This window comes from Halichoeres trimaculatus, unplaced genomic scaffold (genome assembly GCF_033239565.1).
Source record: "Halichoeres trimaculatus isolate MK-OKI-2021-1 unplaced genomic scaffold, fHalTri1.1 fHalTri1_scaffold_19, whole genome shotgun sequence".
NCBI lineage: Eukaryota > Metazoa > Chordata > Actinopteri > Labriformes > Labridae > Halichoeres > Halichoeres trimaculatus.
Genome location: NW_027437197.1, coordinates 4,236,904 through 4,264,745, shown reverse-complemented (window position 1 = coordinate 4,264,745; position 27,842 = coordinate 4,236,904). Strand labels below are relative to the sequence as shown.

General features: G+C 42.0%; 1 protein-coding gene across 2 annotated transcripts; it reads right to left on the bottom strand.

Annotated features, from left to right (window-relative positions):
- Window positions 1-28: 28 nt before the first annotated feature.
- zmym2 (zinc finger, MYM-type 2) lies at window positions 29-27,181 on the bottom strand. Of its 2 annotated transcripts, none has more exons than XM_074694697.1 (25): window positions 27,097-27,181; window positions 18,173-18,847; window positions 17,831-17,999; window positions 15,170-15,324; window positions 14,682-14,830; window positions 14,265-14,427; window positions 13,486-13,698; window positions 11,728-11,878; window positions 11,465-11,580; window positions 9,987-10,112; window positions 9,206-9,356; window positions 8,801-8,973; window positions 8,526-8,691; window positions 8,415-8,443; window positions 8,154-8,295; window positions 7,902-8,023; window positions 7,617-7,767; window positions 7,346-7,531; window positions 6,653-6,774; window positions 6,357-6,531; window positions 6,124-6,266; window positions 3,570-3,684; window positions 2,811-3,053; window positions 2,513-2,657; window positions 29-1,081 (listed from the first exon to the last, which is right to left on the bottom strand). In XM_074694697.1, exons 2-25 carry the CDS (start codon window positions 18,830-18,832, stop codon window positions 844-846), a joined length of 4,203 nt encoding a protein of 1,400 aa, XP_074550798.1. In that variant the 5' UTR covers window positions 18,833-18,847; window positions 27,097-27,181; the 3' UTR covers window positions 29-843. The 2 variants fall into 2 exon arrangements, with proteins under 2 accessions (XP_074550798.1, XP_074550799.1); XM_074694698.1 differs by lacking the exon at window positions 27,097-27,181 and adding an exon at window positions 26,118-26,223.
- Window positions 27,182-27,842: the final 661 nt, after the last annotated feature.

The window sequence follows — 27,842 nt, the reverse complement described above, 5'->3', positions numbered from 1 at the left end:
AGACGGGGCGATGCGAAGTCTTTTCATGGACACAGTCAAGGCCTCTCTTACACTTGGTGAGATGTCTTTGCATATCGCTCCTTTTCCACCAGAATCCCCTGTGACGACGTGGTTCCTGGAGCTACCACAAACTAAACCATGAGCAAAGCTAACGGGATTTAAAGGAGCTAAACAGAAATCTGACTATCTGTGACTGTAACTTTGCCTCTACGCTGCCTTCAGATGGATAACGGAGGAAACTGAGGATGACGTGTGGCTTCGTGACTCTTGTGGTCTAACCGGTGGCTTCAAAGTGGACGTATGGAGGGTAAAGTAGCACTTATGGCAGCGTGAGTATCTGTTCAGTTTAGTGCAGAAGAAATCTTCAACCTGATGCTTCCAGTAGCTCTGTTCGACTTTAAAAAGGATGAAAGTGAAGCTTTAAAGATGAAATCTCGACCTTCCAGCTGGCTATCTGTAAACACAGCATCAGACCGTCTCCTCCTCCTCCTCCTGGTGGCCGCTGAATCGTTTCTTAAAGCATGACTGTGTGACTTTATAACTTCCTGTCTCGTCATCCTGTGATAGAAACTAGCAGTGCAGTCTTTTCTACCTGATTTATCTGATGAGAATAAACTACACCTCCTCTTCCTCCTCCTCCTCATCCTCTGTTTATTCCAGCTGGATGAAAGCTGCTGCCATCGTCTTCCTCTGATAAAAAAGTTTTCCTCTACAACACTTCTGGCTGCTCTTCTTCATCCTCTACTCTTACAGGCTCCCCGTGTTGGACGCTCCTCACCAGGAGGAGCATCAGAGGCTGAAGTGAGGAAGGGGGAAAAGGAGGAGCTTCTTTTCAAGCTGTTGCTACTCTCCCCCCTCTGCATCCCCCCTGTCCTCTCCCTCCTCCTCCTCCTCCTCCTCTTCCTCCTCCAGGTGTGGTTTGTCTGTATAGATGTCTCTAACCATGAGGACTCGGGTGAGGAGGCCCTCCAGGATTCGTCGCTCCAGCGGCGTGGAGCTGAACCACAGAGCATCGTCGGGATTGGAGGACAGATCCGGCTGAAGGTAGAAGACGTCCAGACGCTCCCGTAACGACGCCGGGCTGGAGGGAGGAAAAATAAGGAAAGGATTGGAAGAGGAAAGGAAAGACGTCTCTTCTTCTTCACATCAAATAATCTCAGGAAAAAAGTTCAGTCCTCATATTGAGATAATCAACACTGTGGTTCAGGATGTGAACAGCAATGAGTTATAATCACAGGACTCAGAAAACAAAAAACACCATCAGATAGGCCTGTCACGATAACAAATTTTGCTAGACGATAATTTTCCAAAATATAATTGCCGATAAACGATATTATTGTCAATATTATTTAGATTTTTTTCCCCATTTTTTCATTGATGTAATTATGATAAATGGGATAATAAAGTGAGTACACCATATCAAAAGCAAGAAACTTTAATTTCTTAAGAGTATTTAACTGTAATTAAAAGGTCAGGATCTTTTAAATAAAATAAATTAAACAAAAAATATAATAAATTTAACAAACAAGAAAGAAAAAATGAAAATGAAATGGACTCTCTTTTAGAAAAAAAAATATGTCAATGAAAATAATTAATACTAATCAAAAACAATAAATCATAGACCCTGTCTCTAAAGAAAAATGAAACTCAAAAAACAAAACAAAACAACAACAATAAAAACTATAGCCTAAATAAAAGGGAGTTTATACAGTTCCTGAATTGTTTGTAACATGTACTTTTTCCCAGTCAATCCGTACTGTCTGTCAAACATTTTTAACATTTCTGGCTTTCAACCGTATTGAAGGGCTGCATTTCTTTGGCAATGTAGCTGTCTTTGAGCGCCACCATTTGGCGCTTTTATTTCTATTTACTTTGCCGACCAAAAGCCTCAGTAAGAGCGGATTGTCAAAGAACAAGGCCCCGCTGCACCTCCCCTTCTTCTTCTTCTTCGTCGCCACTATTTTCAAACAAATGCGACGTATCAGCTCGTTGGTGTTCATGAGCTCACACTTTGTTCATTCTGATAAAAAACAAAATATTCCCACACTGGGACTGTGGCAGGCGGCTTAAGAACCGTATCTTTGGTGCCGTCACTCATATTAGCGTGTGTTTCCTCCTTACCCCTCAGGAGCTTCAGCTCTCTCTGTGCTTACGCGCGAGCAGCCCCGTCGCAAAAGATGCCAAAGATCACATTTTTGACAGATGCTCACTCTGCTATAAATCCGCTAAATCTGCTATAGAACCTATGCACCCCGATGTTAGGAAAGATAGACGTAGTGAGCCATCTTCTCATTCAGCCTCTTTGGTCGAAAGAGAGGAGGAAAACAAACATGCACGTGTCAGTTTATGGAGGCTGGCAAACTTACCGAGGACGTTTTTATTTATCGTTTGGTTAATTGATTTATTTATTATCGTGACAGGCCTACCATCAGATGTTTAAAATTCATACAAAAGCTGCAAAGAGAAACTAGATCAGGATGAATTATTATTAAATTAAAGATAATAAACCCACCACTTTGATCTGTAGAGTTCGTAAAGGTGACACTCGTGCTTTTTCACCGGGCAGCGTGTGGAGGAGCCTCCTGAGTCCTTGTCTCGTTCAAAGTCCTGATCCTCGTCCTCAGATTTACGCTTCCTCTTCCTTGTCTCTGTTTTTACTAGAGGAGAGAAACATTTTGTTAAATTTAAAACCTACTAAACTGTTTGAACAAGAAATTCACCTGCAGAAACTCTACAAAAAATTCCAGACTTTTGAAATCTAAGAAATCTGAAATATCTCATGAAGTGCAAAGAAACGACTCCTTCCTCACCACTATGATCCTGAGAGATGGAAGGCACGCGGATGCAGACGGTGGTCTCCTTGGTGTCAGGGAGGACGGTGTCAGGCCCGTAGACGTTGGCGAAGGAGAGGCGGAGGTGCTGCTCCACGGTGCGTAGGCCGAAGTATTTGGTGTTCAGGTAAACCAGGGAGTGCAGCAGAGCGGCAGGACTCTGCTCCCCGAGCTGCCGGCTGCTCCACAGGCTCTGCTCCCCGACTCGGCCCCACAGCGAGCCTGCAGAGAGCACAAATCCACACCATTTAATCCTTAATCTGACGTCTCAGAATTTGGATTGAAAGCTGCCAATTCTTTGTTTTTAACCCTTAGTGTCCTCATATTATAAAAAGTGCAATCACAAAGCATCAGGATGTGAACAGCAGAAGAGTTATAATCATCGGACACGACTACAGCACAGTTTTTTAAATTTGCATTTTCCCTTTTTTTTAATCCCTACTCGTGAATTTTATTTCTATTTAATGTTTTGGGGTTAAAAATCTTTTCTTCAAAACGATTTCTACTTTTTTTCTGCCTTCTTCAAAGAGCCACTCAAGGACAAACCACATGGAGGAATGAGGCCACACCAACATCCCACATGGCTTCATTACAAATTACAGCAAAACTTTAAAAAGTTTATTAAAAAGATGCTGAAAACAGCAGTTAAAGAGTTTAAAAAGTCATGTTAAGTCATTTAGAGCATTTTCTTGTTGACTAAACTGATGATTCATTCACAGCTGAAGGACGTTTCCTCACCATCAGGGAGCACGCTGGGCTGCCAGCCCTTCAGGACTTTGTTGAGCTCTTCTCCAAACCGCTCATAACTCGGATCACTGAACAGGTCATCCTTTCGGCCTTTTGCATGAAGATGCTGGAAAAAAAAGAAAAAGAAACCCTAAGATTTGGAGAAAAGGTCAAAGGACTCAAAGACTGGTTTGATCTCAGAGTGGTGTCCTCGTGTTAAAATGATCTTCACTGTTTTTCATTAATCAGTCCACTCAGAAACTTGAACAAAGACACACAAACGTTTTTTCTCCACTTAAAGTAAAAACTCTCTGCTCCTCTGTGAAGACAAAGAAAGTTAGCTTTTCAGCTAGCGCTCCAAAATGGAGGGAAGAGCAGCAGGCCCTGAACATTCTCAAGAGTTAAAAGTTAAATAATCTGATCCTAATTTTCACTAAAATCAAACTCAGCTCTTAAACTTTTCTGGTTCTTTGATTTGTTTTAAGTTTTCTTACATTTTCCTGTTAGAAAAGTCAGAATCCAGAGGGATTTGCAGGATCCAGGTCTTCTTTCTGGAGCCATGCTGCTGCTGCTTCTCCTGCTGCTGCTCACATGTGAGGGAGCAGAGAGGACGGTGGTGCACTACTAATGTGCGTCCCACTGGAAACACTCCCCCTGCTTTTAGTTCCTACCCCCATTATGAGTACAGATGGAAAATACAGAGGAATTTAGTTTTTCCAATTGATTGAGGATTTTCTTTCATAAAATTGAAATATTTGGATTTTAAAGATCTTTATTTGTTTTTATCAAAACCTGAAATTTGTTTCTTAAAGTGATGGAACAAGTTGGGTCCTATCACAAGGTTTAGGGCAGAAATTACCCCTACAGCAGTGTTTTTGTGCAGCAGAAGCCCAGAGCGCACGCACCAAACACCCCCTCCCTGCTCCTCTACAGTTTTCCTCTGCACTCAGACGGGGCCATATTTTACTTGACCAAAAACACAAATAAACGGACTCCCACTGAAAAAATCTGATATCTGTCTGCATTCACGCTTTATTTAGAGAATTTTCAGCGCGTTACTTTCACACAAAAACACTGCTAATTAAGGCTCTAGTTCTCATCGTGTCTCTTCGTCCTGGCAGACTACCTGCGTTTGTTTATATCTGGCACGCCGCGCGCGGACTGATAAACTAAGCTGCGAGCGCCTCGTAGCCAGCTGTGGCTCTGGAGCGGAGGTAGCGCCGTTTTACGACACGATGAGAACTAGAGCCTTATTTAGCGGTGTTTTTGTGTGAAAGTAACGCGCTGAAAATTCTCTAAATAAAGCGTGAATGCAGACCGATATCAGATTTTTTCGGTGGGAGTCCGTTTATTTGTGTTTTTGGTCAGTAAAATATGGCCCCGTCTGAGTGCAGAGGAAACCGGCAGAGGAGCAGGGAGGGGGTGTTTGGTGCGAGCGCTCTGGGCTTCTGCTGCACAAAAACACTGCTGTAGGGGTAATTTCTGCCCTAAACCTTGTGATAGGACCCAACTTGTTCCATCCTGGAGTATCACTTTAAAGAGTCTGTTAAAGCTGATACTACAGCAAAGGATAAGGGCCACTTTTAGGAAGGAAAAATGTATCTAAGTAATTCAAAGGGTAAAAGTTATAAATATACTAGATTACAGTTGAAAATCTATGAGATTTATGAATAAGACAACAAAGCTGTATCTTTATGAGACAGAAGTCTGACCACAGGCTTAGGTTTATTTGTCTGCAGCTTAAATCAACATCTGCCTTTATTAAAAGCAGATCGTAAATCATCTTTTGAAATGTAGACCGAATAGCTGAGGACATAAAGTGGTTGTAGAAATAAGCACACGCCTGCTCTTCTTTGTTTCATATACATTCTTAAACAACTGATTCAGGAGCCTGATACTGTGTCAGTGGAAGACTGAAAAATTGGGTTTTAAGTTTATTTTGTTAACTTTGAGGGAGAAAAAAAGTATCTATCATTTTCAAAGTTGTCAAATTCCCAAAAAAAGGGTTATGTGGTTCTGAAGCGGTGCTATTCTACGATTGCACCCCATTGTGTTGTCATTTTTGTATTTGATTTTTGATATTTTGACTACTTTTTCTCCTGTGTTTGTCTGGAGATCCTACATGTAACCATGTCTGCATTATTTATATGTGAAATCAGCTGTTTGCAGCCTGTAGCACGTCAATGCTAACTAGTGCAAGACCTGATGTTTCCCACAAGGTGAGGAGAAGGAGGTGAGGACGACGTGCTGGTTCTCAGGTGTGAGCTAAGAAGTGACGACATGGACCTGTCCTTCCATCCATCGTTATTGGGAATGTAAGATCTATCTCCAATAAGATGGACAAGCTAGCTGTGCTAACCCAGCAACAGAGGGAATACCAGAAGGCAGAGTAGCATCATACTATTCACAGACAAGGCTAATAGAGCTAACACTGGACCTTTTTTCCTTTTCTATACACTTTTTTACTTTTGTTTTCTTGATTGCTGCTGTGACTCCTCCTGAATTTCCCCTCGGGGATAAATAAAGTATTTTCTATTCTATAGGTGTTGTTCTGGTGTGTACCAACCTGCTGAATCCCCAGACAGAGGTAGAGGATGCTGTCTGGAGAGTAGCGCTCCCCGTTGGGCCGGCAGACCTCCCTGACAAACCGTGACAGAGCTTCATCCAGCTCCTTTGAATCCAGCGACAGCAGGTTACTCTTCGATCCAGCTGCAGGAACGAAAACAGGACACAGGCTGCTGTCAGGAAACACTTCAAACAGCATTTACGACAGGTGATTAAAGATGGAGTGCAGCTCACCTGGCTTGGAGTGGTCTTTTACTTTGGTGTCGGTTGATTTGTCGGAAGCAGACATGGCCCAGCGTTTCCAGGCGTGGACGCCATATCGAGCTTTTAGAGGCAGCGATCGTCCTTCTGAGGGTTTTGAAGACGAGGCCGGGTCTGGGCTCTCTTCTACCGCCTGTCTCTTGTTCCCCTGAAACACAAACACGGCTGTTATTAAAGGTAAGAAAACTAACGTCTGATAAAGCTACAGCAACTCTCTGCTGGAAAAATAAGGATAATGGGTCAAAATTCATTCAGTCTTTCACGCTTACTTGTCTCCTGGGTTGTGGTCGAGGTGTTGACTCCTCTTTCTCCTTCTCCTCCGCCAAAACAGGAGGTAAAGAGAAACTCAAGTCTTCGTCCATGCTCTCCAGGACTGGAGCAGGGTCTGAGGCTGAGACAAGAAACAAATGATGTTAACTTCTTCTCTTAGGTAGTGCACACTTCTTTTTTATCTCTCGTTTGAGTAGAGCTTAGTTTGGATTCACATCTTGCGAGGATATTTAGAGATTTAGCCTGTTATACATCAGGCCGCCGGGATAAAAATGTAAGAATTAGAGTAAACACGCTGTACATCTTCTTCCCTCCCTTTCTAAACACAGCGCCAAAGCTTCAACCCTCTGCCCTGACAGCAGTGATGGCAGCGGGACCAGAAATAACCAGAGGGAAGAATTTTAATCTCAATTACTGGACTGATCCATCGAAAACAAACCCATGTGGTCAGATATTACATAAGAGGGGCTTGAATAGACGCACACAGGCAGAAAGAGGGTGAGCGCAGGTGAAAAAGGCCTGATGTGTTTGACAGGAGAGGCTGGGAATCAGACATTTGTGTTGGTTTTACATGTTTTTACTGGAAACGAAGTCTGTGATTCAAAGCTTTGACCCTTTAAGAGGTGAATCCTCATTCCTGATGCTGCTTTACATCAATAATTTACATTAATGCATCTTCAGTGGGTTTTTACCCTGAGGGAAGTCTGCCTCCAGGTCTAGGTCAGGATCGTACTTCTCGTCATCCTCCTCCTCCTCTTGCTTCTCCTCCTTATTACTCTTCTCCGCTTTCTCCTTTTTAACCTCCTTCGCTCCTGCAGAGCTGAGGCCTGAGGCTTCGCCGTCTCCACGCTCTTTCTTCACCTTCACGGGCTTCACATCTGGAGCAAACAAGGTCATCGTTGTCATTTCCATCTGTTAGACTGGAGCTGCTTCATACGATAGTGATGTGTTTAATCTTTGTACCTGGTTTCTGGTCCTCTGTGGTCCCCTCAGTCGTTGGGGTCAGGTCAGGCTCCACAGAGTCAGAGGGAGACTTGTTTTTCAGGTCTTTGATGGTTTGAACGATCTCGTCTGCCCCCTGCAGGGTGGTCGGCAAGAACATAGGCACAGGAACCTTGACAGACGAGAGCAGAAAATGCAGATTAATTAATTCATCCTCTCTCTGCTTTTTTTTTTTTTTTTTTCAGCACTAAGATTTTATATTTCCTAGCTGTTTGACACCAGTGTGGTCTTTATCTGAAGACTCACCGGTACAGGCAGAGAGACTGGAGTAGGAGTAACCTGGGAATACATATTCATGGGCACTGGGATGAAGACAGGCACAGGTATGGGTACAGGAACATACTCCCTCTTCACACCATCGTCTACGTCTGTGAACACACAGAAACACATAATTACTAAATCAAAAACATGAAAATTTTCTTAATAAAATGAATTATTATTTTTTTGAGTGTCTAAATAAAGAGAAAATCTTTGTATTTTGGGCAGACGTGTGTGTACCTGTCTGCAGAAGTTTGCTCTGCATGTGTGGTTTGCAGTAAGTCGCCTTGGTCAGGGTGAGCGGCTTACAGAGCACAGCTTTGTTCTTCACGTCTCTCATCAAACCTCCTCCACTATACGCCACCGTACCCTGGTTTACCAACTGTGACAGAGCATAGAAAACACAAAATGTGGATCATTTTAACCAAAACAGCAGCTCAGAGAGAATAAACATCTGTAGAAAACTTATTTACAATGAGACGTTTCCAGATTCTTACTCACCCCAAGTTTGGCCCCTTGCATTTCATACCCTGTAAAAAACACAAGCTGCATTAACCTCCTTCCAACAGAGCTTCAGTCTAACACAAACAGTCACTCAGGTCTAGTCTGTACCTATGGTCGTGTTCTCGGGGCCTTTCTGCGTCACCATGATGGGCTCGTTCTGCTGGCTGTAAAACTTCAGTAAACACTCCTGGTCACAGAACTGCTTCATCTCCGCTCTCCACATCACAGACTCCGTCAGGTTCCCCTGCACCTTACAGCAGTCACATCTCGCCGCCTAGTGGCCACATGGAGTAAGTTTCAGAGCCCTCACAAAGACTTGGTTCTCCTCATAAACAAATCATCACTTTTTTAATATCTGAACATGTCAGAAAGCACGAGCTGACCTTGTAGTACCAGTCGTGGAACTTTTTCGCGCAGGTCTCGCTGCAGAAGTCCCGCGTCATGTTGCCCAGCTGCTTGGTCACCCCCCTCTTACAGAGCTGGTTACAGTGGTTACAGCTGACACACTTCAGACCCAATCGCCTGATAAAATCCTGCTTAAACAGCAGCTTACAACCTGGAGAGAAAAAAACCAACACACAAAGAAAGAGGCGAAAGAGTAAGTATGAGAAACACAACACAAGAAATGCAGAAAAATGAAACAAAGTGTGATGAGGAAACACCTTTGAATAGGCAGGCGTTAAAACCACTCACAGAGAAATAGGATCAGTTCAGCAGACTACTTCAAACCTCTCAAGAAGATCACCCAAATTCATCAAGAGCCTCAGAGGAGAGCTGGAGATTAGTACCTTCGCTGCAGAACGGTCTCTTGACCCCAGAGAACTTGACCGTCTCATGTAGCGTCTTCTCCTCTTGACAGTACTCGCAGAACGTCACGATGCAGTGCAGCTTCTTGTAGTCTTCACAGCACGCCTTACTGCAGAACTGATAGACCTTATCCTGAAACACACACACACACAACAATTTGTTTTTATTGATTGTTTTTTTTTATCATAGACTGTATAAAACATGGCCGTAGGCCATGGCCTCTCCAATGTCACCCATCTGTTTCTGACACGGAAAACGAAGCAGATTGGCAATCACGCCCATATTGATAATGGCAAGGGCCTTGTGTACAGCTATCAGACACCTGTCAGTCACATGACCCTGAACTGTGCCTCTGATTGGGCGAGCTTGTGCTCTTAATATCCTTTGAATTGCCAAGTTAGAAAAAAATTCACCCCCGTCCAGTGTGTGACGATAGTAAAATTAGCGTCTCAGACAGGAGACGTTTTTTGAACCAGGCTGTAAATAGGTTAATTTCTGCTTTGAAAACTGCTTTTTTTGGCTTGGTGTGTATGTGAAATCTAATACTTCCGGAGTCAGCCTCAAGCAGACACTCGAGAAACAGCAGATTTAAGGACTTCTACATCAAGTTTGCCCACTTGATTTACTATACACAAAAACTTAATTTCTGAAACTCATTCATTAAAGAGAAATTTCTGATTTCTGAACCAAATAAAAAGAAACAATGAGATATAAAAACATCTTTTCATATAAAGTGAGAAACTGGGCCTGTGACTGTCTCACCTCCCAGTCCAGGACTTCGGGCTTCAGGCTGAACGTTCCTCTGCAGTAGTTACACTTCAGCTGGACGGTTTCGTTTGTGGTGGAGAGCGGCGTCTGTCCGTTTGTGGTTGTTTGAAAAGTTGCATTCTGGGAAAGAGGATGGTAAAAAAGAAAATACTGAAGCGACTTAAAACCGAATCATGACAGCAGGACTGTTTAAAAAAGGGTCTTCAGCCTGTGGCTCCTTGTAGCTTTAAAAAATTATTATTGACTAAAGAATTTTTATTTTTCTTCCAGAGGGTATTGATGATTAAAGACTCTGACGCTAAATAAAATCCTGCATTAACATTTAGTTGAACTAAATCTTCATCCCATCTGTCAATAAAGCCTGCCACCGCTCTACTTCACCTCCTACAACATCAACAGCCCACCAACTTTCCATGCACCTGTGGCTAACCTCAAGTTTTACAGCCCTGGGAAGATAACTACATCTACAAAAAGACTAATCTGGAAGAAAATACTGATTTTAATTCTGTGTGGATGGATTCATTACACTGACAACGTGCCAGGTTAATATATACATGATTGATATGTGGCAAGACATTAGCAAACAACTTAAAATGATGAGTTGAGCAATATTGTCACTATATGATATCAAAATCAAGTTTCCTTAAAAAAATTTAGAATTTTTTCAAAGTTTGTGTATTTTTATGTTAATTTTTTTCTGTTTTTTTTTAAATGCAAATTTCAAGTATATTTTTACAACTTTTTTTAAAATTCACATTTAATTTATTTCTGAAATTTTTGCAACATTTCGAAATTTCAAAATGTTTTGCAATTTTTGCAAATTTATGATTTTTTTATTTTTATTTTTCAATTTTGGCACATTTTTGAAATTGCAATCTTATTTTTGACATTTTTACAAATTTTTGAATTTCATTCATTTTTTTTTAATTTTTGTAAAAACCTAAAAAAAGACATTACATGTAAATTTTTTTTAATTTAAAAAAAATAATTTTTTAGATCATTATGCATTTTTTATATGTAATTTTATACACTGTATTGTCTTTGTTGTGCAGATAAAGTAGATTTTGTGGCTCCTGAATGACTTCAATCCAGATGAGCTGAGGGGAACTCCTGTGAAAGTAAAGTTTGCAGACCCGTGGTCTAAACCTTTTCTTTCTGTTTCAAACACACGATTAAGGATTATAGATAGAAATAAATATTGATATTTTGTGATTTAATACAGTTTTGCTGTAAGACGACAATTATTACTGATGTGTAGACTAATACAGTACAAACCTGAGTGAAATAAATCAACATAGGTGTACTTTATCTCAATATTGAAGCTAAATAACTATTAATTCAATTATGGAGAAGAGGTGAGATGAAATAAGTTGTATAGCATAACTGAGTATTCTTCTTTTGAAAGCATCTGTGCCTTTTTGCACCGTGTTTGTTGCTCTAACTGGGACCTGTTGAGCAGCTTTCGTCCTCACCTGGAACTTGGTGACACACTGCGAGCTGCAGAAGTTGAGCACGTTTCCCTCCGGCAGCGTGGCCTGGTACTGCGGTAATGAATTCCTCTTGCAGAAGTGACATGTGGGCTCTGTGGCTGCACACAGGAAACAAATAAGGTCACAGCCATAAGTTCACATAAGTTACTGTCTACCTGTTTTCGAAACGTTGATATGTTTTGTGACATTAATTTTTTTAATGATCTAGACAGGCACAGAAAGAGATGTGCGGTGTGGTTACTCACTGATGAAGGAGCTTGAAGTCAGCTTCCCCTTGTTCATGCAGTTGACGGAGCAGTAAGAACCCATGGTGCCGCCCGATCCGATGCTGTGGAGCACCTCGCCCGTCTTTATCAGCGTCTTACAAGTTGTGCAGCTTGCAAGTTTACTGTGGGCCTGGGAGAGAGCAGAAACATCACATTAATGTAGCAAACTCAAAGGTCAGCAACAGATAAATTCATTCATCTGTTTTCTTATGTTAGGATCAGGTTTTTAATGAACCATCATTACTGGACAAGGGAAACATTTCAGGTTTACAAAAAAGTCATTTCGGAGCATTATTCTATCAGCTGAGTTATGGACAAAAGTTGTGACTATTTTTCAACATAAATCCATATTATACTAAATTTAGAGTTATTCAACTTTTCTCTGTCAAACTAAGCTCCCTAGAAATGTCCCTCATCATTTATTTCACAGTTAAGACAAAATTTGAAAGAATTATGGCTCAAAAATCCCAGTAACCAGCTGACAGGACAAGAAGAGAGAAACCTGTCTCTACAACTCTACATTTAGTGACGCTAACACAGTCGACATTTCCTCCATTTTTTGTCCCTTGTGCTAACTGCAGACCTTGAACATGCCACCACCTGACCTCCATCAGCTCATATTTCTGTTCATTTTCTTCACAGTTTGGTCTTAACATCTATAGCACAGGTCTGAAACCTGAGTTTTTGAAATTTTTGCAAATTTTTTAAATTTCAAAATTGTTTGAAATTTTTGCAAATGTATTACATTTCAATTTTATTTTAATTTTGCACACTTTTGAAACTTGATACATTTTTTGACAATTTTCTTTTCTTTTTTTTTGCAATTTTTAGATTTTTTTTTTTTGCAAATTTATTACAAATAAAAACCTGAGACATCATATGTACACTTTCATAAATTCAAAAAACTTCTCATTAAGATAATTATTTACTACATTTTTACTATGTATAAAATCTTATCCACTTTAAAACCTTTACTGTGACGATAAAGTTGATTTTGTGGCTCTGGGATGACTTGAATCCAGGTGTGCTGAGGAAAATGGTTAATGCGCCCCATGTACTGGAGCAAACCATTGCTGATTTATAGGTTTTTTTTCAATGGAAACACGGCTAACGCTGATTTCTCAGACACGCACGGAGTGGATTTTTTTAGCCATATAAATTATTTAAATGATTATCTTAAACAAATAATACTGAAAATAATGAACAAACATGTATCCTAGTGTTAAATTGGAAGAGCAAACTCGACATATGAGGAATCAGACAGCACAAAAACTGCAAATTCCAACACATGATTTGCATTTTTTTGCTAAATAAATGATTGAATCTGTTAACTTTCTGTATTCAATGAATGTGAAATATCAGCCAAATGATCCACTGTAAAATTTTCATACTTGAAATTAATACTTAGTAAAATTGATAAGTCTATCCCATGGGCATGAAATCTGTCTGCCTTCTTTTAAAATTTTATCACCCTGAACTGAACCACACAAGGCTTATTTCTCGGCATTTTCATTTAGCTGCTGTTACCAAGCAACTAATACAATCCACCCTCTAATATCTGGCAAATATCACACAGCAACACAATTTTGTAGTAAGTTGGTGACTAATAACAAAGACAGGAAGAGAAACAGGTGTGCATGAACACAGGAAACTGCCTCTATAGTCGACATCAGGTAGAAATGAGGCTCCACTCAGCGTTAACCTCACACACCTGAAGCCTGTCTGAGTCTACCGTACCTGCTTAAACTCCCTGATGCAGTTGTGGCAGCAGAAGCGTTTTTGTTGGCCGTCCACCAGCAGGAAGTGGTTGGCTGACGCCCGGCTGGGTAGGTAGTCTCCACATTGCTCGCAGCAGTTCATGATCAATCCGTTGGCTCGTCGGTAAACGTTGAAACATGCGTCGCTGCAGATTTTGTGGGTCACGGTTTTAAAGCTGACTTCGTGCCGGATCTGCAAGAAAAACAAAAACAAAAGGAAGAACGCTTTTAACTTTATTTACCTCACAGAGCACAGCAGCTGCTTTGTTCCCACCTCAACACATGCTGACATCAAAGTCAGATAAAGCTAAATTTAACTTTTAATTAATCCGTTCAATACGTGGTTTGGCAGGGCTTTAACTTCTGCTTTTAAATGCAAATGAGACGGAGGAGATGGTATAAATAATGCAGATGATTATAAGATGTACAGATGGTCAGCTGTTTCTCGCAGGGCTGCAGGTAACTTAGCAAAACCACGGCTAAGAGAGATCAAAACGGCGAAGAAGTCGCGCCCTCGTGCAAAGAAGAAACAAGAGAGCTTTGAAGTCACACGAGGAAGAAGAGAGATAAATATTGAATGGGAGTGACCTGAGCGGGAAGGTAATAAAACAGGAGCCAGACAGAAGCAAATAAACGCTGATAAGAGAGAAATCAAAGACTTTAAGAAGGAGAGAGTTGCTGTATTACATTAAAGGAATCATCCATCAAATTATAAGCAATTTATGAGCATTTATGATTGTGATTTTAAGACAGACTGACCTCTGTGAGCTTGCCGCAGACGGTACATTTGGTTTTGATGGCTGATTTTGGCGGGTTTTGTTTGTTTTCGTACGCTCCTAAACACCCCGTGCTGCAGAACTCCTGAAAAGACTCGCTGGAGTCCACCTGGGCCACGATGGTGCCTTTCATGTTGGTGATGTCCCTGAAAACAAGAGAACAAAACCTTTAACATCTCCAGAAGATGAAATCACCTATTCAACAAAACAATAACCACCACTCTTTTCTCTGCTGGGTTTAGGATGTGCAGAAATAAGTAAAAGTTGTGATATCAGAATAAAGGAACCAGAAACTAAAAATAGTTTTCCAGGCTTGTCTCATTTCAATCCCCCACAATTTAAACATAGGATAATAAAATAAGAGTCTAAATCCTCTCTTTTTGGCTCCAGCATCTCTTACTTTTTGCACATGGTGCAGCTCTTCTTGGGGGCGGGTTTGTGTGAGAAGGCAGACAGACAGGTGGTGGAGCAGAACAGGTGTGTGGAGCCTTTGCGCTGGTAGGCTGTTTGTCCTTTCTTCAGAGGCTTTTTACAGTTAGCACAGGTTACCTGGGAAAAATAAACACAGACGTGAATCAACTGCCGGGAATTCTCACAACAGCAGCAAGTCAGACTCTGTTACAAGGTGAACACACTGCTCTCAGTGAAACACACAGAGATGAATTTCTGCCTCCAGCTTCAGTTTATAAGAAACTGTAAAAATTTTGTTGGCTTTCTTAAATCTTTGTGACAGAATTAAAGTTATGTTAAATTAAAAATTCAAGACGTTAAAGAGAGAAAACACCAAAACTCTTTCTGTTCTTCCTCTAAACTCAGAACAACAGCACAAAAATCAGGAAGAATTTAATTCTCCACATAAGGAAATACAAAGGATAGAGAATTGTTTACCTTGACGGTCCTGGGCTGAGGCTGGGAGCCTGAGGAGGAAGTAGACGAGGAAGACTGGCCTGGAGGTTTGGGCAGGGAGCTGGCTGGTGACGGAGAGTCGACCCCCGTCTGTTTCTGGTTTCGGGGGACTGAAGCGGACTGAGAGATCCAAGAGTCTGGAAGATAGAAGAATAAAGATGTTAAAACACAATTGCCACCACAAAATTTCAGAGTTTTGTTGAAAGACTTAATGACACAGTCACACTCTCTCAGATCATACAACCGTATGTGTAAAATGCACCAGACTTAGTTCACAGTTAGTCCAAATCATGTTGTACAGATCTGATTAGCCAATCACGTGCTTTGGTGAATGACTTCTCATTGTTTGGAGTGTAAGTTAAGCCAGTTTCATCTGTTTTGGTGAATTCAGCATGTCAGCTGGTTTTGATTTGCAGCTGATTCCTTAAAGCTGCTGTGAGGAACTTTCAGTTTGTGTCGATTTCAGTGCCCCCCAGTGGACAAAGTGTGGTATTGTTAATGAATCGAGTGTAAAAATCTCATTTTTCTTTGAGCCACGTCACACATATTTTGCACTTTGAAACCACCTGTTTAGAAATCACCACTCTTCTTCTGGCGATCTTGTTTGCACTTTTAGGCCAGAAGAAACATCAGAATTGATTTTATCCCAGGGTTTCTGCAACATATGAATGACTGTGGCACACCCACAAAATGTTTCAAAGGTGAATTATTCTGTACAGGGCTCTTTTAAGTGTAACCAAAACTGCCTAGACTAAAACTCACACTCATGGAAAGATAATATTGTGGCTGACGGAGGCCCTGCATCTCCGGCTTGGACAGCCTGACAGCTTCCGGTATTTAGCGCCTGATAACGTGATTTAGAGAGTCCCCTTCGCTCTTCTTTTTTAACATTTTTAAGGATGTGAGTCACAAACTAGTGTCAAAACTCCCCTAACTCTTTAAAAGTGAAGATATTTATTCGATGGAGCTCTCACTCTCAAGCTCACGTTACACCGGTCACACTTAGCGGGGAGGAGGAGGGGCGAAGTGCGCATGAGTGAAGTGGAAGTAGCCCATGTAGAGTAACAAAACTAAACGCATTGTCATGGAGAGCTGGGAGAGAGTCAGGCGGGATCATAAAGAGGGCAAAGCAAGCCCCAATAAGCAAATAAACATTAGAAAACAAGCCCAAAGTCTTCAGTTTTGTGTCATCATGAATGAAATAAAGACAAACAAAGAAACAAACATGACACAGGGCTGACCAATCAGAGGCGAGAACTTAACTACACTGAAAATGCAACACACTGGTTTAATTTTGAAGGTCTGCACATTTTAAAGGCCAAATTAGGTTAAAACACAAAATAATCGTGATTAATTGACTAATTGAAAAAATAACCAATTAATTAATCAACATTAAAAATAATCGTTAGTTGCAGCCCTATCATAAATATCCTGTGAGTTGCGGAGTAAACTTTCATTCTCTTCGCTGCATCCCAGTGTTTGTATCTGTATATAAAGTCAGCACTAGCAGAAGTTTCCCCTGTCAATCTGTGTGGTTTATATCTACTTTAAACTTCATCCTGATCAGTTTGTGGAGACTGTAATGATGATCAGTGCTGTGAATCCAGTGGCACACCTTTCTGCTGCAACCAATGTTTAAAAGTGCCTTTATGCAGAGGTGTACCCGGACTTTCAGAGTGGGGTGGCTCAATGAGAGCACTGACATAAGTAGGGGGTGGCCAGAGTGTGTATTATCATAAATTATCCCCAAATATCTTCTTTAACTTCACTCTCTCTACTTTGAAAACTATGAGTAACTATGATCATTATTATAATTCAGTGCAGGGGTGAGTCAGGGACCAAGAGTCACAAAAATTACGTTGACACTACGAAGAGCCACAAAAAACGTGGTCTTGCAAATGCACTTCCTCTCACACATGAACAAAATGACATAAAATGAAAATCAATAGTACATGTGGAGAAAAGAAACTGAAACTTAAGTATCAATCTCATCACCCAAGTATTGATCAATACTGGTCCCAACATTTGCAACAATATATCAGTTTTATGAATCGATCGAAGAGCCGCACACTGAAGGGCAAAGTGCCACATGCGGCTCGCGAGCCACAGGTTGGCCACCCCTGTTTAAGTGTAAGATTTTTGTATACAAATGTAGCATGTGCATCAGCCAGTCTAATAAACTTAAAATAGCTTTTAATAAAAAGGTTGATCTCAGCATGGCTGCAAACTTTGTCATTAGAAAGGCTAAATTACTTTCTTTGTTGAATAAATAATACATAAAAGTTTAAAGTTTCTAGGTTTTTTAAATTTATTTTCTTTCCAGGCGGAGGGGCTCCCCCATCTTGGAGGAAACCCTGTCATCCTGATTCAAAAGCAGAGTTCACCTCATAAAAATGAGATGATGACCAAAGTTAGAGCTAAAAAAAGACACTCAGGTGTATAAGTGTAAGAGCTAAAAGGATATGCTTGCTGTCACGAAATTTGAGTACCTTGAAACAAAAATGCCTTTCAGAAAAAACACATAAATATGTGTCTTTCTTCCTCTATGTACAAGTTTGTGAAATGTGATGGAGGCGTAATAAAACCTGTCTCTAATCTTTGGATGAAGATATATTTTTCCCTGCCTCATGATAAATTCATCACCTGCTCTGTTGTGCGTCCCCGTGTCTCCGTTCTGAACCAGCTGGCCCATGGGACCTGAGCCCCGCCCCGGGTTGAAGGAAGCTGTCACTCTACCAGGTGGGGTGTCAGGATTCAGGCTGAATGCGCTGCTGATCTGGAGACCGTTTTCCTCGGCCTGGGTTTCACCTGCCTGCACCAACGAGAGAGTTTGCTCAGTTTGAGGTCAAAAAGATAAGATAAAGATAAAACACACATGATGTCTTCTCTTTTTCCTACAGCAGGCGAGTAAAGGAGTAACAGCCTTGGCTTTATTTCAGTGAAACTTGAAGTATTCAACATGAAACACGTTCAGCTGATACTCACTATTGTGATAGCGGCCTCCCCGCCCTGCAGTGACGTCACCGAGGTGATCATCAAGTTCATGTCAGCGTTGTCGTCCTCTGAGTGTGGTGGAGTGTTAACTGAAATGATGGTGGAGCTTTCTCTCTGGCTACTGGAGCCCAGCGTGGTGACGCTGGCGATCCTGATCTCTGAATCCGGCTCGGTGCTGCTGAGATCACCCGGCGAGTGTGCTGCGGACGAGCCTCCAGGGTGCGCTGGTGAGGAGGAGGAAGCGTCCTTCTGCTCAGAGTCCTCCTCATCGTCAATGACAATGGGCTCTGTGGCTGTGGGTGGAGGTTTGGGGGCTGCTGATGAGGCTGTGCTGGAAGACGCGGGAGAGCAGGGGGTCTTGGAAGGCGTGGACATGTCCGGCTCTGGGCTGCGTGTGCTTGGCGTGCCGTTGGGTGGGTTTGAGGCAGAAGGCTGAGGGGCTTCCTCCCCTACGAGAACCACATCGTCATCATTGTCCTCTGCACCACCCTCATTTGTTGCACTGTCTTCGGTTACCATGGAAGCAGCCTCCCCAGCCTCATCTGAGGGGGGCGTGGCTTCCTCCTCGGGGGAGGGAGTGGCATCCATGGGCTCCACCCGCTCCCCTGCCTCTTCTGCTACGGCAGGGTTTGGTTCTGACTCCCCATCCATTGCTAAGGCAACCACCTGGAGACACAAAGAGAGGAGGAAACCAGGTGAGGAACAGCTGCAGTGATTGGTTTCATGAGGGCTGACAGTATCCAGCTAGCGCAGGTGTCCCTGAGCCCCCCCTGAACACACGCCCTCTTGTGCCAGGTGATGAATCATCCCCATTGTTAAACACCACCTGTCGTGTGTAAACTGGTCAACGGCTGAAGAGGTTGGAGGTTGTTTTTGTGAGGGTTTTTATCTTTTAAAGCTGAAGACACATCCTCTAAATCCTCTTTTCTAAACATGAACCCTTCATGTTCAGGCTCAGGCTCAGACTGATGCTCTGCTTCATCTGACGGACACCTCTGTGGCTCTAATCTGTTGATAACCCTCCACATTAATTGATTAAAAACATACTCATCTTGAGGCCTGTAACGATAATCAATAAATCAATTAACCTTGTTTTCCTCCTCTCTTTCCACCAAAGAGGCTGAATGAGAAGATGGCTCACTACGTCTATCTTTCCTAACATCGGGGTGCATAGGTTCTACGCCGGATTTAGCAGATTTATAGCGGAGTGAGCATCTGTCAAATATTCGATCTTTGGGGTGAAGACGGGGCTGCTCGCGCGCACACACGGAGAGAGCTGAAGCGAGCGTCCTGAGGGGTAAGGAGGAAACACACGCTAATATGAGTGATGGCACCAAAGATACGGTTCTTAAGCCGCCTGCCACAGTCCCAGTGTGGGAATATTTTGTTTTTTATCAGAATGAACAAAGTGTGAGCTCATGAACACCAACGAGCTGATATGTCGCATTTGTTTGAAAATAGTGGCGACGAAGAAGAAGAAGGGGAGGTGCAGCGGAGCCTTGTTCTTTGACAATCCGCTCTTACTGAGGCTTTTGGTCTGCAAAGTAAATAGAAATAAAAGCGCCAAATGGTGGGCGCTCAAAGACAGATACATTGCCAAAGAAATGCAGCCCTTCAATACGGTTGAAAGCCAGAAATGTTAAAAATGTTTGACAGACAGTACGGATTGACTGGGACAAAGTACATGTTACAAACAATTCAGGAACTGTATAAACTCCCTTTTATTTAGGCTTCAGTTTTTATTGTTGTTTTTTTGGGGGGAGTTTTGATTTTTCTTAAGAGACAGGGTCTATGTTTTATTGTTTTTGATTTATTTTCATTGACATGTATTTTTTTCTAAAAGAGAGTCCATTTCATTTTCATTGTATTTTTTCCTCTTTCTTGTTTGTTAAATTTATTATATTTTTTGTTTAATTTATCTTATTTTAAAGAGCCTGACCTTTTAATTACAGTTAAATACTCTTAAGAAATTAAAGTTTCTTGCTTTTGATATGGTGTACTCACTTTATTATCCCATTTATCATAATTACAGCAATGAAAAAAATGGAAAAAAAATCAAAATAATATTGACAATAATATTGTTTATCAGCAATAATATTTTGGAAAATTATCGTCTAGCAAAATTTGTTTTCCTGACAGGCCTAGATAGCACTAATAAAATGGCAGAGTGTAGGACACGTCCTTTTGTATTGGACCCCGAGTCAGACCCGGAGGGTTCTGCAGCTCAGGAGGAAGAAAATCCACCTGGACACAGATCATCTCAGGACGCTTCAGTGTGGTGAGTCAAAGCGGTACTGTAACATGTATAGTTTATACGTGGAAATATAGGCAGACTTCACCAATAAACTATTTCTATAACAGGGCTCCATCCTGCTCCTTCACTTTTCTCTGTCTGTTTTATCCATCATGCTGAAAGTGTAGTCTAAAGATCGCCTCTACCGTCAGTTCCTCACTATGTTATTACCGCAGCATTATTGTGGTCCAGGTTCACAGTGCATGTCAGAACAAGCATGCAAACATCACAGTCTCACAAGTATTACCACGTCTGCTAAAACTACAGTGTTTTAACTGCTAATTCACCATGTAAAGCCGAGCTGCTCAGCAGAGCGGAGTCCCTGCATCCAGCATCTGAGGGGAGATACTGGGCTCTTGGTGGGTGTATCCCTCGGTGGCGGTTGTGTGACTAACTGACATCACAGAGGAGGAGCTTCTTTAAAAGATTACTCCAATAAAAAGAAAGGATCCTCGTGTCGTCATGAAGGTTGAAATCTCGCGGCCAACTGTCAATGACCTATTTTCAGAGGCAACAAATCTCGTTCTAGGATATCAGAAAAAATACAATATCTCATTTTTTGAAAATTCAAGGGGTGAAAGGTCTTGTTTTCAAATTTATTATATTATATGTAAGTATGAAATCAAGGATCAGCATGATATGTCCTCTTTAAAGTTGGATGGGTGCATCCCAATCACTTGCACGTTGCTCATTGTGCACAGCTTTAAGAGTCTGTTGGAAAACCAGCTCAGAATCTCGTTCATGAGCCAACATCATCAACAACTCGAGAAATCATGAGCCTGATTTGGCAGCTGAGGCTTAATAGAAGCTACAGTCGAGACGCCGTCTCCCACGGCGTATGGACGTTGAATACCAAGAGCTGCGATGAGCCTGCACAGCAACAACGGAAGCATCTTTGCTCCTCCTCCTCCTCCTCCTAGTCCCTGTCATCTCCTCTCATCCTCCTCATCATTATCTCTGCACCTCCTCACCCTGAAACCACCCGGCATCACACTCTTCCCCTCACCTGCCGCTTTCCACCGCTCCCTACCTCTGTGCGCCACTCTGCACAGCTTCTCCCTTGTTGCCCCCAGCAACTGGTGAAGCTACACCTTGGTTGTCATGGTGACGGTAAGGCCCACCAACACCGCCACCACCACAGGGACTTGTTGTCTGCGCTCTACATCTGGGTGCTGATGAGTTTGCCAACAGAATATTAGCACGGTGTAGAGATTCACTTAATACTGAATCCCTGATTCACACAGAGGAACCTTCAAAAACCACAGAAGAAGAAGAAGAAGAAGACGATGCAGCATCACGACTTGAGAGCACACGCGGCGTCAAATAACATCCGAAGCACTTTTGAGGATCTCTGCACGAACAAGAGTTGATCTGTTTCTGTCAAAATCTCCTTTTCATGTTACAGAGCAGCGAGGGAGGCCGTGAGCCTCGCATCACATCACTGCTGTCAGCTGCAGCACACACACACACACACACACTCACTCAACCACACACACACACACACACACACACAGACGTTCTCCTGTGCAGCAGACGACCTTTGTAGCTTCATGAGCTCAAAGTCACCACGAACAGGAAGAGCCTGGGAGCACCTGAATGCATCCTTTAGCGCTCCAGCTGAGCGTCGTCCACACTTCAGAGGACGCCAGGTCATATCCTTGACACCACGGCGGCCATTTTGGCCTCAGATATGTGAATTAGATCAACAGCTGCACAGCTAATTACATTTTGATCATTATAGCAGTGCTCACACTCACAGAAACCACCACAGGACTCTGAATTTATCACCGTAATAAGGAAAATCTGAGCGCTGTGTTCCGTTCACATTCTGCTCTGAGAGACGATCCTTCACCGTGACTTCCCTGACTGAAGCTTCACGCCTGACTCCGATCAGTTCCTGAGCTGCTGCGCCGTCCAGCAGGTGACCCTGACCTTTCTGACACGGCTCAGTGAAACATCACATGTTCACTATCTGGGACACACAGCTCTGTGACCGGAGACGATTCTTCACAACATGTAACTACGGATGAGGCGTCTTGGCTGTCAACAACAGCACACGAGTCAGATCACTGCTCTCTGTTTGAGAGAGTGGGAGATCAAATCGTCACTTAATGCTTACAAATCAGGTACATGTTTGTAGTTAACGCAAAATAAATTGAGCTGATTGTTTAGTTTACTACATCTGACACATGTTGGAACAGACACGAGTGTCATTTTACCATGACAAATATCACTAAAGCAGATCAAATTGTAAGAAGAAAAACTTTATAAATTGTCAAAACTGACTGAAAACAGAAAGAAATTTAACCTTTAGTTTTTCTAAACATCAGTTCGATGTAATTCCCGTGAGTAGTTTTTAGCTGCTTACAAAAAGACTCAAATTCATAGGGATGCACTGATACTGATCCAGGTACCAGTGCCCCTCAAATCTGGATCCCCATCGATGGGAAGGGGCCGATCCAGGAAAACAGCTCTATGCCTTTTTTTAACCAACGCTCTTGGCGACTTGACTTGAAATGTTATCTCTGATGCACTTTCTTTTTTTTTGCTGCATTATTAAGGATGTTCAATACCAGTACGAGCACTTCCTCGAGTACTCACCAATACTGAGTACCGATATTAATACTAGTACTTTTGATACATAAAATCTAAGTCAAATTACATCATTTTGGCCAAAGACAGTCACTCTGCTATTAAGTCCAAAATAAAACACAAACATCTCCCTCTGAGTTTACGTTTTTTTTTTCAATAAATATTTAAAAAATATGAATATATAAAATTATATATTTAATATATTTTAAAAATATTTATGTTAATAAATATATTTGAAAATAAATATTTAAATATATCTAAAAATAATGTTTAAATATATTTCTTTAAAAATATTAAAAGTGCACAATAAACTAACAACTGTCAGAGTTGATGTATTGAAGGGCAAAATAAAACACCCTTAACAGTTAACTCTCCCTGGTTCATTAATGTCGTCTAAAAAGGACCTGACGCACATTAGCTGTGGTGTTAAACTGCAGCAAGTAGCAGCAGCTACTGGCGAGGAAGACTTACTTGACGTAAGATTTTGACGTAAGATTGTATTGGTCAATACCATAGACTGTATACAGAGTGGACAGTGTGGCTCTGCCATTTGTCATTGCACAGTTTTGAAGCCAAAATTTTGTCACAGATGCAGCCATTGGTAGCAGTTGCAGCCAAAGTTTGTGCAGTAGAGACCGTGAGGGATTCTGGGAGAATCTGAGTGGAGCCGGGTGACAAAAATAATATTTTTTTTTTTTCTTTCGAGAGTCTAATCACTTCCTGACTCTACCTCCCGACATATTTTATGATCCCCGAAAAAAATACACGAGAACAGAAGCTGTTAATCATCATTAAACGTCACGTAAAGCCATGTTTTTAACATCGTATAACTAATTGAAAACGAAACGTTTCAGAAAAAAAGAGGACCTGAATACAAGGCACCCAAAACATATCTTCAAATCACCACAACAATCGGTATGAGAAACATTTCTACGAGGTGTAATAATTTTATAAAGTTTGACCATAGCCCATCTGGAATGACTGGTAAGCCGGATTTTTTAACCCATACTGCATCCAGCCACCAGGGGGAGCAGTTTTTGTGGAGACCTCACTTCGAGCCGAGAAAGCTGACATCCATTTTTTAACTTTCTATGGTCGATACCCATAGCCAAGGTATCAGCATTGTACCTCAAAAAGTTGGATCAGTGCATCCCTGAAAATTTACCGTAATATTAAAATCTGCTGCGATTTGATTCTGTTACAATTTCTGAGGTGCCGACTCAATTTAAATTGCTAATCTTCGATATTAATGATTTTTGAGATTTTTAGTTTGCTTTTATATCACCAGACCATGTAAAAAAAAACAAAACAAATAATGATGTTAATGTCAACAGACGTTTTCAGGAGCCATATTTTCCAATAAAATGCACATCACGCGAGTCTGAGAGAAACAGTTCGCCCCCTGCTGGAGAAAAGTGTTGACGTTTTTCCAATCTGGTTTACAAACAAAGACTAAAATGAAGAATCCTGATTTTGATATTGTCAAACAAAAATCCTGATATATCATATTTCGATTTTTTTTCCCCACCCCTAGTCTGCATCCTTTCCTGACGAGCGTTATTTAAATATAAAAATAAAGATATGACTTAACCGATCAGAATTTATCATGACAATGAAGAATCTAGACACAATTCTCATAAGATTTTCACCCTGACAGCACTATAACAACTGACAAAATACAGTAAGCAGGTTGAATAGTTTCAATTCAGAGCAAAACACTTCGAGTTAATATTTTCAAGCTATTACAAGCATTTTTAAACCCTAGTTAAAGAAATCTCTAACAGCTCAACGAAGCGTCTATCATAGATTTTCTGATGGGATCACACTAAACAGAGTCCGAGCTGCACGTAGCATGTATGATGACTCCTTCTCTCTTCAAACTGAGGCTGAGAGGGAAGAGTTACTCACACTGACCATGTGACAGGAAGTAGAAGTCAAAACAGCATGACATTCAAGATCAATAAGTTGTTCTCTACTGTTTAACAAACACAAGCCTCCAAAGCCTGAGAGTGTTTCAGATGATATAACCCACGTCTGAGTGGTGTGAAACCAGGGTTACAACACTCCTGTCTGAGGCTGTGGGGTTAACTGGTGTCAAATTATTAAACAGAGGACCCCAGGATCCCCCTTATGGATGCATGCAACATCTAACCAGAGCTGAAGAGAGAATACATCAATGCTCCTGTATCCTCATATCCACCACCAACAGAGGGAACTCAGTGGAGCTCTGAGAGGAAAAAATAGCCTGGTCCAGACTGACTTCAGACTGCAATGCAGAGCTATGAGCCTGCCTGCATTCACGTGGATGAGAGGGAGAAGAGGCTCCAGCTTTAATGAGCTCTGACATGCAACCTCGCTCCCAACGTGAACACCAGGTGGACAGAGAGGTGGGCTGAAGGGGGGAGTGCGCTGAGACTGCCTCCTTGTAATAAAACACTTCAAATCAATGGCTGCGCCACATCATCACCTCTCATAGGTGTTCATTTACCTGTCTGTTAGCGCAAGCAGCCAGGTTGACATCATCTCTCCATGCACGCGTTTGCGCCAGTTGCGCAGACAACAACAGACTAATAACAAATTCAAATCAAACGCCTGAGATTATTATATAAGGCTTATGTCACTGAGAAGTGATGCGTAATGCGCAGCCACCACAGCTTCCCCCAAGCCAGCTGATGGGCCAAAATGCAGCCCATTCCGTCCACCTGGCAGCTAAATGCATAACCAAACCCGGACTATTCTGAGCCCCACACAGCTGAGGAGCTCTCCTCTGAAATGAGAGGAAATCTGAACACAAGGGCAGCCCGGATCAAGCTTCAGGGGATGGTTTAGGTCCCCTCCGGCCGTGCCCTTGATTACCAACACCGGGTAAGGGATCAGATCCACAGCGAGCACCAAATCCGGTCAAGGCAATCGGTTACAGTGGGGTTATGGCTCGACCTGATCCCAGCTTCCTTTCCTGCACACTTCTCCTTTTTCAATATCTAAGATAACGTGGATTCAAAGATAAGACCTAAAAGTTTAATCAAGACCAATAAACAGAACCAGCACTACCTGAGCTGCGCAGCTCTTCCATAAATAGCCCAGGTAAATGAGGGGGTAGGTTGGCTCCCAAGTTGGGAATCCAGGAGAAACGTGGTTCAGGGTGTTCCGTTCCGCTCCGTTCCCACCCCTGCCCTTCCTGGCGCAAACAGCCATTGGATTAGCGGCGGATCGAGGGGAGGAGAGCAGACACAGACTGCGCCATTGTTAAACACAGCACCATACATGATCACAACTTACCCACATCTATTGATCTAAGATAGGAGATGTCCCTCCAAAAACACACATCCTAACGGCTGGCAACGAGTGGTTTCACCAAACAACCCCCCTCATCTGCCCCTCTGGTCTCATGTGGAGTGTTTTTCAAGTCGTTACATGTGCGAGTGCCACAAAAACAGACTGATAATCCGAATAAAAATCCCGATTTTTATGATACCTGTGACGCTAGGGTTTTAATTGGAAAGTTACCCTACACAGAGTCCACCCCTGGCGCAATCAGTGGCAAATATACCCCGCAGCCGCTAGGGGCGCCCTTGGTGGACGTATCACATGAACTACCTTCATTTGTGTCATGCGGTGGTAAACAACCAAGCGCAAAGAAATGCCCGCATCGAGTTTACAAGAGTCTCCCATCAGCCAGTGTGCCCCAAAGCCAGGCATTAACCCCATATTTCACAACCAGATACATTTACCCCCCTCCCTGCTCCTCCTCCTCCCCCAGCGGAAAACAGCACTGCCTGCCGTCCGCCATTAGGGAGCAAACTGAACAATACTGAAGACTAGAGGCGGCAGCAGCCACAGCACACACACAGCAAGGGGAACAAATCTCTACAATATAACTGTTTATTGCTCCTTTAATGTGTCTCCTCGCCCCTGAGTGAGCCCTCAGAGAGTCCGTGGACCACCGGCTAATGGTCCACACAAGTTCCCGAAACTTTGACTAATTAGGCGTAAAACTGAGACATAAAACACGGCTGTGAATTTCTCTTACCGGAGTAGAGCTGGAAACGGTGTAGCGCCACTTTTGTGCCTTGACATTAATCCCAGGGAGCGCGTGCGCACAACATAGAACTTTCCACTTTCCGCCCAAAGATCGTCTATTACAGAGATGACTCGCTATGCGCAGATCACGTCTCACGTGATGTAACACGCCACATTGGAGGCAAGCGCCATATCCTCGTGTGCTGAAAATTGACCCCATGACACGAAAGTTATTGAAGACGAGCCCACGTGGGATCTCTGTACTAACATTCATTTTTAACTTCATTATCTTCGTTCATTTTTTGGTTGTAAGTTTATTGTTGTATTTCTCCCCTTCCAATGCAATGACAGTTTCTCTCCATCCATGTTTATTTTACTTTTGACTTCTTGTTTTGAAAACTGTAAACTCAGTTTTCATATCATAAAGATTGCAATAAGATTATTTGCAATAAAAAATAAAGAGCAGAAAAGAGACTAATGCGAAACATTTCATTTTAAAATCTGTTTCACTTAATTTCAGTCTTTTGTTTTATTCATTTTAGGTTTACTCTGATCAAACTGAAATGTTTGTAATAATAACAATAATATAATAAACTTTATTTATATAGCACTTTTCAAAACAAAGTTACAAAGTGCTTTACATCATAATAGCAACCAGAAGAGAAGAAGTGAAAGAGAGGTAAAAGAGAAATGTGAGGAACAATATTAAAATATATAAAGGACTAGATGCATGCATGTAATGCTATATAAGTAAAC

Coding starts and splice junctions, on each gene's coding strand:
- zmym2 (XM_074694697.1), bottom strand. CDS start 18,832: ATGGATGGGGAGTCAGAACCAAACCCTGCCGTAGCAGAAGAGGCAGGG. Junction 10,113..11,464: donor AGTGTGTCACCAAGTTCCAG/GTGAGGACGAAA, acceptor CCTCTTTCCCAG/AATGCAACTTTTCAAACAAC. Junction 3,054..3,569: donor GCCCAGCGTGCTCCCTGATG/GTGAGGAAACGT, acceptor TGCTCTCTGCAG/GCTCGCTGTGGGGCCGAGTC.